The 15,932-nt window shown below is 40.8% G+C and overlaps 2 protein-coding genes across 3 annotated transcripts in view; one reads left to right on the top strand and one right to left on the bottom strand.

Moving 5' to 3' along the window:
- Mamo (zinc finger protein 628-like) overlaps window positions 1-15,932 on the top strand; it is a 250,285-nt gene that overhangs the window by 37,914 nt on the left and 196,439 nt on the right. The window lies entirely within an intron of this gene.
- LOC145943944 (uncharacterized) overlaps window positions 4,144-15,932 on the bottom strand; it is a 119,486-nt gene continuing 107,697 nt past the window's right edge. The window contains exons 7-9 of the mRNA XM_083051864.1: window positions 7,035-7,131; window positions 6,937-6,947; window positions 4,144-4,267 (exon numbers count right to left, since the gene is read on the bottom strand). Coding sequence (XP_082907990.1) covers window positions 4,144-4,267; window positions 6,937-6,947; window positions 7,035-7,131 — 232 coding nt within the window. The remainder of the gene's footprint in view (window positions 4,268-6,936; window positions 6,948-7,034; window positions 7,132-15,932) is intronic.

Genomic DNA, 15,932 nt, shown 5'->3' with positions numbered 1-15,932 from the left:
CCAACTTTACTACTGCGAGGGGGCCGACTAGAGGGAGAGGGCAGTCGACCGGTGCGCAAGAGGGAGGGAATTTGAGGGACAGACCCGAACCAGAGTTCGTTCACACCGGGCTTGCTCGTCAGACAACGGGCCGGAGAGACGATAATATTCGGGATCGGGGCGTAAAACTTTGCCCCGAGAAAAGAGATAATCGGTCCCTCAGAAATTGCCCGCCGAAGTCGTTGTCGTCGTCGTCGTCGTCGTCATCGTCGGCGTCGTCGGCGTCGCCAACTCCTCGTCGTCACGATTTCACAATTCGTCGGCGACGAGCGAGACGGTCGGACGCGTCCTGCAATAAATCGCCGTCCGTCCCGCGTCTTGCCGATTTGCACGCTAAAGTGCCGTCTACGCTCGTCGTCACTTTTCGCCGACATTATTCTTCGGGGAAAAGAAGAAGGAAAGAAGCAAAAGTAACAGACACGTAAGTCTATCGTAAGAGACGTCCCGAGTATGCTACAGTCTCAATTTTTTCTAACAAATTCTTAGAGCTCTTCCAAGTTCACATTCTCCGCGAAAAAATTCCATATGAGATTCTCATTCCTCCTCCCAGTAATTGAATTTTAATTAATTATTCTGTTAAAATTCATTAACAATTAATAGAAAAAAATACTATTTTATTGTACTGTTTATATTCTCTTAAAAATTTTTTCAAAGCTTTTCTCTCTTTTTCTCTCTCTTCATTAAAAAGTCGTCCCTAATACTTTATGCGGTAGTGACAAGACTTTTTAAGTAAAAAGTATGTCTTTTTATTCCTAATTTTTTGCTTATCTAAAATAATTCTGCCCATACATAGATGGATTGTTTCCTATCATTATTTCCTACCATCACTCTTTGCAAGTCTCTTTTTACGGAAGAAACGTGCTTTACATTACTTATCTTTTTCACTCGAATAACTTGAATATTTGAAGTATATAATTCTTACTTTGCATCGGTATACGTGAATGTGATGGAATATAATTATCGCGACTTTGTACGTGTTCCATAGCCGAAAACGACTGCGTGTACAGAGCAATAACCGACGCGTTCGCGCGTCAACGCCACTTGTCTCTCGAGGGACGCGTTGGGACCCTCGAATTTTCGAGTGCTCCCGTCCGAGGATAAACGCGAGGGTTCTACACCGCATCGGTTCTCGCTCCTTCCCCTCCGTCGCACCGCCCTCGCATCACGCTATTTTCGGTTGTTCCATGCACGTTACAGCGCGCAAATTAAAGCAGAGAAAGTGATTTGGCAGTCGGACGTGCATCGTTGCGTGGCAAGTGCTCGTTCGTCAATCGCCTCTAACGATCGTTCCTTTTTTTATAGACATTTAATAGACTATATTCCTTCATTCAAAAAGATTCCCTTCAAAGCACTCCTTTTAACATATTTAACGATTCGATTTTTACACGAGATTTGAATTTTATTTATTTTATCATTATAATTATTAATCTTTCGATTAAAATTTATCTAAATAAAAATCGCTTTAATTAAACTAGTATATCATCATAAAGCTCTTTAATAATCAATTTTTTCCAGCGCACATTGAAGAAAAGTCAATATATTGTTCTCTAATACCTATAGCTATGAGAATGTCTTTAGAACCCAAGACGCGATAATATAGAGAAAGATGCACTATATCGTTGCGTACATCAAGTCCCAATGTGATAATTGACGTAAGCCGATATCTCTCACAAATAGCGCTTTTACTATTCCCATCTTCCTTCTTTCGCTGATGCAATAAAACTATCGATTCGCTTGATATCCTCTCTTTTCGCGACGAGAGCGCGGGTTACCATCTCGACAGGTGAAAGACGAGATAGAGAGGAAAAAAAACGTAGATAAGAATACGTGGCGAACATCGAAGGGCGAGGAGAGAGCAAGAGTTGAAGGGGAAGGGGGGATGAGAGAGAGACCAGTGGGGTATATCGCCGGTTGGTTTAGAACATGGCATCGGGGATGAAGGTTGAAGGGATGGCGACGGGTCGTTGCCCGAAAACGCGGCACTGTTATTGTTCCTCCCTTCATCCCTCTTTCTCTCTATTGCCCCTAACTCCGACTTCGGAGTTATACACACGCGCATGCATACATACACACCCATGCACGCACGCGTGCACGTGTGGAGGGACCATCGAACGCGTGAACAAGCGCCGGCTGCGGCTACGACGCAGCACACGCATCGCTCGCCTAACGATGCGTGCGAAATATTCGTGTGTGCGTGTGTATGTGTACTTGTAGCTTTACAATAGTGGTGGAGAATGTATGTTTCCCGTATATACGTGCGCGCACTCGCGAGAGTTCCTCGCACAGAGAGAGAATTCCGATGGAAATCATCGTGTTAAATAAATGCGACATTTTCGCACCAACTACCCTTCAAATGTTTTTGTTAATCATTAATCGAGATGATATATATAAAAAGCTACACGCATTATTTAAATTTCCGATTTTTGGAAAAAGGATTGCTAGCTGAGTGTTTTAATTAAATAAATAAAAATAGACTAAAGCAAGATCTAAAATAAAATCTAGAGAACAGGACAGCACTAGGAGGAATAGTTATCGATTTCTCTCCAAGTTTGCGACAAGTTGCGGTAATCAACTCACAGATATACATCCAGTTGCGATACGAGGAATAAATTTGCAATGAATTTACGCGCGGCGTCGAGAAAACGTATTTCGCGAAACTGCGTGTACGCGCGCGATCATCGAATATTCCTGAGCGCATTCGATATGTAAAGAGAGAGAGAGAGAAAGAGAGAGAGAGAGAGTCAGTAACGCGGGAACGGAAATTAAAGAACGAATTCGCCGTGAGAGACGCGACATGAAAAAAGATAGGAGAAAAAAAAAGTAATCCTCGCGCGAGCACGTACACTTGTATTTCCGGAAAACTTGCACACCGAGTCCAATCCGACCGACTCCCACGGAGAGATGGGAATATTTCACGTGCGCGGATGTATAATCGGAATTTCCGCGCCGGGCCGCATAAAATCTGACCGTCGCGATCAATGGTTAACCAGGATCGTCGGCGCGGTGCGTAAAATTCCGTATCTGCATACTAAAATACGCGAGCGTTCGCTCGCTCGCTCGCTCAGCCGATGTTTTCCACTTTTTTCTTTCTTTCTCCTTTTTTTTTTTCCTTTTCGGTCCAATCTGCTGAAGCGCCAGCTTACCGCGCTCTCGCTCTGCCTCTCTTCGTTACTTTCCGTTATTTCGCGTAAAATGCGCCGCTCGTCTTAATCAGATCGCGAAATTAGGTAGCCCTGCTAACCCGCGAATAATATCACGCGCGACATCGCGCACGTGAGAGCTCCTTCGTTACGTTCGCCGATGCAAATGTTATTCGCGGAGGTTTGCCAAAGGTGAGATAAGCGAGGGAAAAGTCTTAAAGTGTCCCTTCCGACCGAAGAAGACAACGTACGGAATACAGAATTAATTAAAAGTCGCGCTCTTTCTTCTATCTACTATATTGACACATAAGTGCAGCAAGACTTCGTCGTCGAAAAATAGATTAAAATTAATTTTCAGAAGAATTAAATTTTACGATGGGGTGTAGATAATATAGAGAGAATTTCTGAAACACTAGCATAACTTTGAGAGTAGACTCCCTAGGAGAGAACAAAGAGGAAAGTTCATATGAATACATGTCCGCAAACACGCTTAGAGTTTACAAAGTATAAAGCTCAACGTGTTGCTTCATTCATTTAATGTTATTAGCATAAACATCAAAAATACAATTTAAGGCAATGTCAATGTTTGCGAAACCCTCTTAAGAGAATGAGGGCACGATGATACGTCATTTTAATCAATAATAAAAAAGTAACGTTACAATTGTATTCGCATTGCGGGTGTCTCCAGATTTTTTCCAGATCTCTCGCGAGAGGAGATGCAGAAGATCGCGAGTTCATCGCGAACAGATATACAAAAAATGTAAAACGAGTGAGAAAAAATGATATACACGCGACTCGTAAGGACATATATAGAGGGGATTCTATGTAAATTCGTCGTGAATGCCACCGGCCGGCATAATTATACGGTGCACAGCCGTTTGAACCGCACGCACTCGTCCAGTGCAACAACGCGGCAAAATACAGATTTTGCATTGTTGGCAAAGTTTACTGCCGGCGCGACGTGTCAATCCATATCGGGTTTTACGAGCGACTGCGTGAATTCCGTCCTGCCTCGACTACGTCTCGTCGAGTTGTCGTCATCGTCATCGTCGTCGTCGTCGTGGTACTCGCAGACCGTCTGCGCCGAGCTGAACCCGGTGCATCGTCGACGATAACAAATGCATTAGACTTTATGACCGCTGGCTCGTTAACCTCCTCCGCGCCACCCTGTCTCGACCACCGTGCCCTCCTTCTGCCCCCCGCGTCACGCCGCTCTAGAAATGTCCAGACTTTGGGCAGACGACTGCACCTGGATCCGATCGTATATACGCGCCCGCCACCGCGGCTTTCTCTCTTTCTAGTATACCGTTTCAACTTGCCGACCAGTCACCCCTCCTTGGGCGGAAACTCGCGGTATGACGAGCTAGATGCGCGCCAGCGTCAGGATGTTCTCTCGGGAGACGAAACTTTACGATGTATTACTTTAGCCGGATTACAAACAAACCCCCCTCTTATCCATCTGCATTTCCGAAAACGCATTTCTGATTATCCTGATATTTCGTGTTATCGATTGTTACTTTCTAATGAACCTTCTATAAAACCTTCTATGAACCTTCTATGAAAAGGTATCCTAGAAAAATTTGCAACAAAAAATTTAAATCTATAAGCTTACAAAGATATTCACGGTAGTTGTCAAACTTATTAGCATTATAGTTAAAATTATAAAGTTATATAAAAAAAATAAAAATATTATAAAAAAGAAAAAAAATCGGTTTAATATACAAATCATTTGTATTTAAAATTCAATTATAATATTGTAGATAAATATAGATTATTGAGAATTTAATTCTATACATATACTACTATAAGAATCTATAATAATCATCACACAATATTGTCTTATATTGTCTCTTTCTCTAATTGCTGTGCAACTGTTTAAATTTTATTGTATGGAAATAGTCAGTGCATTGATCAGTCAATGTTTATATGGTTAATCCTCTTTTATCGGATTCTTTAAAGTCAACAACTTTAAAATATTATGTCTTCAGTCATTCAGTTTTTTATTTATAATTACATGAAGCGATAGTACAATATACAAATCTGCTATTGCATTCGTTCCATTGCATTCGTATGGTATGCTCACATGCTGTTATGAAATGTAGCGCCACAAGCAGGAAGCAAGTGAAAAGCGGCGCGTAATAAATGTGCTTTATAATGAAGCGTAATATATACGTGATGCGAAAAAACATATTATTTCGGTTAAAATATTTTTATGCGGATAACAATACGGATAACTATACAAAGATATCTATCCACCTTCCGTTACCATTTCGTATTGTATGGGCACATTATATACACACGCATTGTACGCACAGTTATAAAATATATATAAGCAAAACGCATGGCGAGAGATAAAACTGCTTTACTCAAGCATGAATAAACGAGTGCTAATAATGTGCATTAAAAATAATTGCGGCGTTATATTTTGTTCGTTTATACTACATATATTTCTTGAAAACCAATAATGTAAATACGATTAAAAAAATAGGAAACATGATTATTAAAAGAATATTCAAAAAAATAATTATAACAAAGTGAGTATATGTTAACAGCTTTTTTGAAACATTTTATTATTTTAGCACATTTAGCACTTTATTACTTTAGCACATTTACGCGTATTATTTTTCAAACATGAAAACTTTAGATTAGCCACATTTGAATAGTCAAGAAAGTAACTCACCAAAAATGAGCTTTTAATAAATTTGCAAAAATATATACTAATTTATTTTCTTGCAAGATTAATATTTTTCTATAATATTTATCTACATATACATATGTATATGCAATAGCGGATTTATATATTGTACTATCATATTTCATATAATTACAAGTAAATGACTTTGAATGACTAAAGACATAATTTCAAAATTGTTGACTTTAAAAAGCCTAATAAAACATGATTAACCGTCGATACATACTTTTCACAAATATAATATAATGATCTACTAACGCCAAATTAGATTATATGATACTATTAAGTGTCAAGATTAAGACAAACAAAATCAAAGATTAGCAAAAAGGTATGCTCCGGTTTGAGTGCAAAAGGAGCAACGAAGATGAACGGTTTCGTCGCGCCCGGAAATTATTCGAGTCGCTCAAAGTAGCGGAAATGCCGCGAAAAACCTCGGCGGGAGATGGGAAGATGGGATGGACATCGACCGATCCCTCAGGAACCCTGTGATTAGGCGGCCGGAAAAATGCGACCGACATTAATAGACCCCCTTTAAGGGGCACGACCCGGGGATAGCCGGCGCGTCTGTTTTTCCTCCGTCTTCCTGACTTCTAACAAATGCCAGGCTACCTCCGTCACGTTCTCTCCGACCCCGGATAGATTATCGTCTCTGTCCCTCCATCGTTCTATCGATCGGCAATGTGAATACAAAATACAATCGAATAGATTTCGAATTTAATTTGCCCCCGATGGTTAATGCTAAAATTTGATAATTTATTATGTAAAATATATCTTCGTTTTTTCTGGAGCCTACACTTGTAATTTCCTATTAGAGCGCGGTTAAAATGTTTAAAGTAACTTTGTCACATATTCCTAATTTATTATTGTATATAGCTAATAATAATTTTATATACACAATTTATTTGTATGTATTTATTAATGTCAATCATTAAAATGCAATTTTAAAAGAAAGAGAGCAGTTTATATCATATATACGTTTTTAATTTTAGTATAATAATAATCAGGTTAGCGCAATTAACTTGAAGTATGGGTGAGAGAGAATCGCATTAAATTAACTTAAATTACATTATGTTAAACTGAATCATACAGAGTTAAGTTAAATCAAATAAAATTAAATTATAATATCGTATATTTGCGCGCGGCAAAAATAATTCAAATATCACTTTCCACTCGATTAAGAAATCCGATATCTCTCCTTGTTGATTCGATGATATCGCATATACATCAGAGAATGTGACATCGATTCTACCGGGAATAAACCTGAAATACAGCCTGCGATTATTAAAATGCTTCTGCCGATAAATCGCGGGACCGGACGCGTTGCAAAGCGTATAGCTTCTATTTCCGAACGTTTTGACCCAAATTTTCATCCTCGTGAATGTATATGAGCTCAAACGAATATCGGGTAACGACGAGAGACCCGTTCTCATCGCGGATACGGTGAGTAATTAAATTTTCTCGGCGCGTATATTAATCCAGTTACATCGCGGCGGACCGACGCGATGTAGACGCGATGTAGTCGCGACGCTCGCGCGAATCATGCGCGAGCATCAAAACGATAACGATCTCTTTCGCCGAATCCTCTCTATTACGGCGATTAGCGATTATATTCGCGACTCCTCGCCGATCGCTCGAATTCTCCTATATACCTCGACTAGAAACTTGTCCGACGCTCTGTCAACGAACTGTATTCGGTTAATGACATTTATCTGTTTAGCGATATCGCGCGATACACTCCGATAAATTTATTTTCAAGTATATATATATATCGTCCAAATTTATAAATTTATGAGATTTCGACTGGCTTAGCATTATGCCGTTGCATCTAATTTTCTTCTCGTAAATTTCTCTACATCTCGATTTCAAATGTATTTATTATCATTTGGTGCATTTTGACCATCTGATTATAAACCTAATAAAGAGGACAATATTTTACTGTTTAAAATAGAAATATTTTATCTATCTCGATTGTATTATTTTTTGAAAGCTTACTTCATTCAAAGTATAGATAAAAATTTAATAAAAATGTGTAAATATTTTAATTTTAAGATATCTCGAGTTATTTAAGATCTCGTGAACTAAATTGACTCAAACATTTCAGAAAGGCCATTTCAGGAAGGACACATATTTTTATCTCAATTATATTATTTTTTTCCATATTTGCGAAAGTGAAACGCAAGATATATATAATATTATTCTATAGACAATCTCCTTACATAATGCTCGTGAATAAAATATGAAAATGAATGGCGTATTCAAGGCGTAATCGTAAGGGGAACGGAAGCACGTTGTCGTCGTCGTCGTCGTCGTCGTCGTTGAGAGAGCGCAAAGATAAGACGTTTGATCGTACGGCGATCAGTTTTGTTTGTTACACGGCATACGTAAGATCTGGCGCAGTTCCGGAGGTGCACGTACGGGAATTAAAGCCGAGCGATATTCCAGGGTTAAGGTTACCCTTGTCTTAACTAACACCGGTTACGATTCCTCACTCGCTCGCTCACTCGGGGTTGCCGACCTCCACCGACTCTGCTCTCTTTCTCTTTCTCTCTCTCTCTCTCTCTTCTTCTCTTTCTCTTTGCTCTCGAGCTAGCCGGGAGAGAGCCGGTTGTTTACAGTCTTCGGGTATATCGCGTACCTCCGCGCACGCAAATTACAGTCAATTAAAGGCCCGCTCGCTATACTGCGGTACCCTCGTGATATCGACCTCGCGAACCGGCAGCATCGTGCCCTCTTCGCAGCGCACGAGATACGGACGACCATGCGTATATACCGGAGAGAGAGAACATTGTGTGTTCGCGCAAAGAGGACAAATAAATTATCGCGATGTACTTTCGAACAACAGAGTTATATAAAGATCGAGACGATAAGAGATTCCGAGACTTATACCGCAACCCTCACCGCGAGGATTGCGATTTGTTTATTAGAATTCGTTCAGTCTCTCAGCGACGAACGCGCGGAAATGACTTTGTCATTCGCATATTTCAGTCGCTTCCCTCCGAGAACTTCCATCGAGACTTTGAGACAAATCTGGATCGTCGAATTAAATTCGCGGGAGAATGTTACATCGAATCTGGAAGAGGCGCGCTTTGTTCATCGGAATCCTCCTGTTCGATCTCGAAAACGAAACGAAACGACGAATGTATCTCGCAGAGAGAGCATATACATTTGCGCGAGGTAACTCACGTCCGCGTACTCCTCTCTCGCATCCACCACGTATATGTAGAGAGGACGTACTATCTACTACGTATATAGAGAGACGTACTTACGTGCGGCGCGTGAGATAAGATAGCACGGTACGGTCGCGCGCGAGCGACGGGGGTGGTAAGGGGAATATAATTGCGGAGGGCAAACGCGCGGAGGGAGAGAAACACGCACACGTGCCTGCCGTGCGCGCGACGAAGAAGGAAGATGCGCGCGGAGAGATGTTCTCGCCGGGTCAGCGCGGGGTCATGCTTGGAATCCAGAGCAAACTATCCCCTCCTTCCTTTTCCCTGCATCCTTTCCCTTCTTCCCCCTCTCTCTCTTTCTTTCTCTCTCGTTCTCGCACCTTCTCGTACGTCTTCGTGTTCTTCCTCTCGCTCAACCCGACCCGCTCGCCTACCTATCTATCTACCTGCCTTTCTTCCCGGTCTCCTCTTTCTCTTCCTGCTCTTTTTGCTCTCCTTTTTTTTTTGGTCGACGCCAAGTAAGAAGCCTATATATACCATCGGACCTTCGTATAACCCTTCGTCTCCTTTTCCTTCGCTCCCTGTAACTTCACCATCCCCCTTGGCGATCCCGCTTCGCCTCATGCAGCAATGAGCTGGACATGGTTCCATCTCCCTCTCTTCCTCGGTATAACTGCTATACATAAAGTTCACGTCTTCCGCGTCATTGCCGCGCGATTTTTCGTCGACATCTATACGAACGACCTGAACCGTAAATCGAACTCAGTAACGGAGAGAATCAGACAATGTAGAGATACTTATAAATCCGTATTGCCAATTTTCCGTGCTCGCTTCTTTAATTGTGAAAGATATTGTTGCTAAAGAGCATTTATCCTTTAATCGTTTTCGAAACTTAAAAAAAAAATACTAGAGAATAGCTGGCGTTGCAGTACTAGATTAATTACATCATCTCATTAAAACTTATTGTCAAGGCAAATCTTTAGCTAGGCAAAAATTAATTTGACAGAATCTAAATTTTTTATACTACTTGCAGTTTACGATACTCGATCGCGTTTAATCATCACTCGCGATGAAACTTAATCGTGGATTCGTGAGGCATGCAAGAATGCATCCTTCGTACCTTACGAGAGAGAAACTTCACTGTTGTGCGATGCGCACGCTCGTTCGATCTGTTGCGCGCGCGCGGATTGTGACCTTTGTAATTTTTAACCAAAGACGATATGTCAAATAAGGGAGATTAATAGCCGGCACGCTAAGAGGCAAAAGTTCGACGCGGTCGCCGTCCTGCCATATGCTCGTTTGGCGCGTATCGAGAAGAGCGAAGCGTGTCGTATAACGCGCTCTCGAAAGGTGCAGCATCAGAGAAACGCATTTACGCGCCATCACTTATACGGCAAATCGTTTCGTCTCGGCAGATACCTCTACTTACGGACACGATCTCTCTCTGCAGCTTCGCTTCGGGGTATCCGCGATAGTCGCTCGTAGTCCCGTCAAAAAGGATGTAGAGAAACAAAAAGAAGACGCATCGCCATATATCAAAAATACATTGTCAAATTTTCAGTAAGTTTTACACATATATATTGAATAAAAAAAAGTGACTCCGGATCAAAAAATATCGAGATACCTAAGTTCATAATAATATTAATTATGCTAATAGAAGATTCGTAATAGAATCACTTTGTAATAGATTTTCCGATTCGATAGAGATTCGGCTAAAATAATTCGCGCCGCAAATAAAGTTTTGTATTCCCTTGTTCTCGCTATTTAAACGAAAAGGCTTACGTATGCATGTGTTTTTTCAGTATATACGCTAGCGGAAATGGCTGGAGAGTTCGATCTTTAAATTGCTGATGAAAGCAAATCTCCCTTTAGTCGTGTTCGATTGGATATTCTCGGGATCAATAATTCTTCCGTGCATAATTTCTGTTGCAATAAATTGGAGTACTCCAAGATTAGAAATGACTGAATGTTGAATAACATGAATAAAATGAGGTCTATGCAAAAATATCCTTCTATTCTTTCCTATTTTAATATCGCTGCATATTAAAAATACATCGGAGCAAAAATTATTAATTTTTTTTTTATTTGCATGAGTGCATTAACAATGACACTTTCTCGATGCTAAATAGAATCGTATAAATAATATCAAATTAGAAAATAATTTTAGAATTAAAAAAATATATTTAAAGAGAGAGAGAGAGACAGAGAGACAGAGAAAGAGAAAGAGAAATAGTACACGAGATATATATAATTAATATAAAACTAATATTTTAGGTATAGAAAGATTATTGGAAAATTGAAGCGAATATTTCTTTATGAAATATTTTAATTAACTGTACTCGTGTTATAAAAACGCAATCGATATTAAAAATATCAAAAGTTCCGTATACATCGATTCGTAACGTAAAACAAAGGATGAAATTTCTCGATCATTTTCGTTCATAATGAGATAATAATCATACCTCGGAGAGCCCGCATTGATCGATCATTTAGGAAGCCGAAAGTTTCCCGGGTTCATTCTATTTGATACAGTACAGAACTCTTATCGAACGATCTCAAATGAATAGAGTCTCGCGGCGATAGGACATAACGATCGCACGCGCGAAGCAATATCCGCCAACCGTTAATTATCGCGACACATTCGCGTAGCGCGCGGCTCTACACGCGTATGAAGTATTTCCATTTCCATGATTGGACCAACGACGACATGAAATCGGCGACAGCCAATGCAACCAGCATCGCGCGCGAGACAGATGTGAGTCCGTCTGTAGAGAGGGGAAAAAAAGAAAAATCAACAGAAAAAAAGGAAAAGAGAGAAAAAGAGAAAGAGAGACAGAAAGATACTAAATGGGGGGTCGCAACGTGTTAGGGACCCGCCGCGTGTCAATTAAGTGGCTCTGACCGGTGAGATACGGAGGCTCCTTTCCATGCGGGATATGCATACGCTCGACACATCGTGTTGACCACACGTATGCGAGCCGCGTGCACTTTCACGCACGCGTCGCAAGAGTATGTAAAGGTGGATATACGGATTCGCGGCCACGGTGTGTTTTGTCATATATGCTGCTATATTCGAGAAAGAAAAGTTGGAAAATTTATGCACTCTATATAAATCACTTCCTTGACTTGTACATTATCGATTTTTATTTCTTAGTTCTAAGAATTTGTTTTTTTGTTATTAGTATTTTTTAATTATATTTTCGTAACGTTATTAGTATTGTCTGTAGAGTTTCCCCCCCCCCCTCTCTCTCTTAATGCACTTGTGAAAGCTTCAATCTAAAAGATTGCCAAAGATCAAGATCTTTTGTTAAGTCTTATAATTCCTGTAAGTAAACAGATTGCTTCTCAATCGGAAAATATTTTTATTCGCAATTCTGTTTAACAATAGATTGGAAACATTGATTGAACGATTGATAACACATGCAAATGATTTTTTTCTTTTCATATTAACATAGAATTAAGAGCACGCACGCATATATATATTTTATTTGTTTGTTGCGATAAAAATACCCAGTAGGGGCAGCGAGATATACGATGAAAAGTACATGCCATGCTTATCTTCTTCTTGCTCCTCTTTGTTTTCTTGCGTCCCATTACGAAAGCACGTCCTCCTCGACGACCGCCTCTCCCTTTCTCACCCTTTCTCTTTCTCTCCTTCCTGACCCGGCACCCTTCCCTTCTCCACGCGTGACATGAGACCTCGTTATGATGATCCCGGCACGAAACGTTCATGGCGGCCCTATCTATCGCGATCGAGAGTCGATCCCTGTTTACCTTCGGTCTCAATGACCGAGCCCGTACGCGCGCATTATCCACCCTCTCCCCGAAGTTATTCGCTATTTTTTCATGTTCCAGCTTTATACGAGCTCGTTGCAGGAACGCTTTCTTCCGTGCGGACAATACTTAACGAATATCGATTTCGGGATTCGCTTCTCCTCATTCTTCGATTCGTCTCTGTATATTTTTCAATGACTCTTCGTATACAAAAAAAAATATTTTCGTTGAAAAAAAATTTATATCTATAAATTATATATGTTTATATAAATCCTTCTACTACAAAATATCTTTCCTTTATATATTTCTTTTACAAAAATGTCAATCCAGAGATAAAACCTTAACATTAACTTAATATTATATAAATGTTAATAAATCGTAATAATCGACAATAAAAATGAAAAAAATTCAAGTTAAGAGCTTTATTATAGAGAAAATATCATTGTATTGATATATTTTTTTGTTACATCAATTTTTGTTCTATTATTTGAAATAAAAAAGCTCATAATATAGAAACAAGAAAATGAATACAGTAGGTAATAATCATAAAATTATTTCGTCGTCCAACGAATGCAATCAAAAGTGTGAGTATAGACTCTCGTTAAGAAATCTTTTTAACAATTGCCGCGATTTGTCGATCGCGTCATGTGTACGTAATAATATGTAAATATGGATGTTTGCGTTATTTAAATGCGTGCGCGCTCGTCGACGCGCCATAACGAGATTAAGATTTACGACGTTACACCGGTACGAACTTATGAAACATCGGTGTGTTCTCGTAATGCGGCAGCCAACTATACGCAAACTTGCTACCTTTGATATTTCATGCCCTGTTATTACGCACGCAAGGTTGCGCACATTGTAGGTAACATGCAAATTCACATACATCCGGGGACCGAAGGAAACGAATAAGCCCCAGCTCGGTAATCGGCATTCCCTATTTAGAGATAAGGTCACGATTTCATTCCGAACTGTTTTCGCCAAGGAGAAAACAGTTCGCGGATAATCGACCGATATATCATTCCTCGTCATCTCACGCGATCGCTTATCTCTCGCGATAAATTGCAACGACTATCTCGGTCGTCTCCGTATGCAAAAGATGCCATAAGCCTCATAAAAATCATATTTCTTAAATCTTTACATTCGATCGTATCTTAATCGAAAGGGGTTAAGTGCAAGTAGTAGGTTTTTTTTCAGTGCGCCTTTTACGTCAACATGTATATGTATATGTATATGCATTATACTTTGTATTATTTCTCTTCGAGCGGTTGCAATTGTCGTATGTCGTATCAATCGCGTTTATTAACAACATTCGCGCGAAACGATATTAACAACTATTTGTCCAAATTGATAAACCATCCCTACGGATTTATTTTTTCCACACAGCGCGTACAGCCGGCAAATATAATGTAATATTCAAATATTTGTTTTCGCCGCGTTTGCTGCCGGTATTACGTACCATTATCCAATTTCGAACTTCCCCGCGGATTTCGCGTAATACCCGTTGTTTTCGTAACCAACAATTTTTAATTCGAACACCGCGATCGTTACAACAATCGTCATACGTCGTGTTAAAAAATCGAGGTCGCGGAGATTTCCAAATTTTCCAATGAATAAGACAAGAATTCACCCCCTCACCCCCTACCCCCGCGCGTATCGTCCCCCGTTCGATTTCTAACTTTTATTAAATTCCCCTATATTAACCATTCGCCGCGGCGATTATATTTGAGCGAAAAAAAGCCCCCGTCTAATTAAGCGCGCTAATGGACCGTTCGTTCCAGGTGGAAGCTTCGGTCGCGTCTCTCTCGTAGCGTCAAAGTGCAAACATTAAATATGCCGTGGAAGATTTTTAAGGACGCGATACGGCGCCGGGCTTACGCTGTTAATGGAAGGATAAGAGGACGAAGCGAGCCGGCGCGGCGGCGCAACCGTAGAGGATACGACAGGGGGAGGGTCGGGGGTGGCGTTGAAGGATGCGAGAGGACACGAGTATGAAAAGGGCGAAAGGGTCGAGGACCGGAAGTGCACGAGTGTAGGGCTGATGCGCGCGCGAGGGAGGGCGGGGGAAGGTATAGGGGGTGAGGGGGTGAATCGGGTGGTGAGGGTTGAAGAGCGGTTTAACGCGTTTCCGCGGTAGAGCGGTTTAACGCGCACATACTGTGTCATAGTGCACATATATAAGCGCGTGTGTGGCTGCGTGTACGGATGCGTGACATCACGCTTGTGGGTGTTAATGCATACGTATGGTATATATACGCGCGCGCGGTGCACGGCATCGTGTGTTACACGGTAAAATCGTTGCAGCCTCTCTATCGTGTTTCAAACTGCGCTCATATTATTTTCAACGAACTGTCGACGATCCGGTTAGAAAAGAGCGAGATTAATCGTTGTATTGTTGATTTATCAGCTTCATAGTCGAGGAGATAATTTTATGACTAGCGTGTATAAATAATTGCAAATTCGGGATACGCGCGGGAAATTTTCATCGCGGCCTCGAAGATCGTCAATTGCGTTGTTAAATTGTGTAATTCACGGCTTTGCGCGCTTTTGTATCGGTATATATCGAAAATCGAAACAAATTATTTATCGCGATATAAATTACGCCCGATGGATTTTCTCACAGTTTCTCTCGTTTTCTCCCCTTGTAATATATTTTAATCCCCTTTCTGCATCAATGTGTTAACAATGTCCGAATCATCTGTGCAACAAGCTTTAATAAAATCGAGAGGAGAGATTCTCTTGTTGCATACTCGTTTGTTACATATGCGAAAGGTGCGCTCGCGCATAGCTGCAAATTTGCCGGCGGGATTAGAGGACCTAATAAGTTCCCGCACGGACAGGAACACGTGTAACCCCCTAACGAAGAAAGCTTTCTTGATTATGCATCCTACGCAGCTTTTCTTAGTTATACAGAGAGGAAGAGAGAGAGAGAGAGAGAGAGAGAGAGAGAGAGAGAGAGAGAGAGAGAGAGAGAGAAAGAGCTTTCTCGATTATACATTGTAACCAACCTTTCTTGGTTATGCAAAAAGCCCGCCTTGATTACGCGTCGTAATCAAGAAACCTCTTCTGATTGTGCCGGTGAACGTGTTTGCGTCTTCCTACGTTGTTCCTCCTACGTTA

The sequence above is a fragment of the Prenolepis imparis genome, unplaced genomic scaffold (assembly GCF_030444845.1).
Source record: "Prenolepis imparis isolate NDT839.2.m4 unplaced genomic scaffold, iyPreImpa1.0 SCAF_12, whole genome shotgun sequence".
Taxonomy (NCBI): domain Eukaryota; kingdom Metazoa; phylum Arthropoda; class Insecta; order Hymenoptera; family Formicidae; genus Prenolepis; species Prenolepis imparis.
This window is presented reverse-complemented; position numbering and strand designations above follow the sequence as displayed.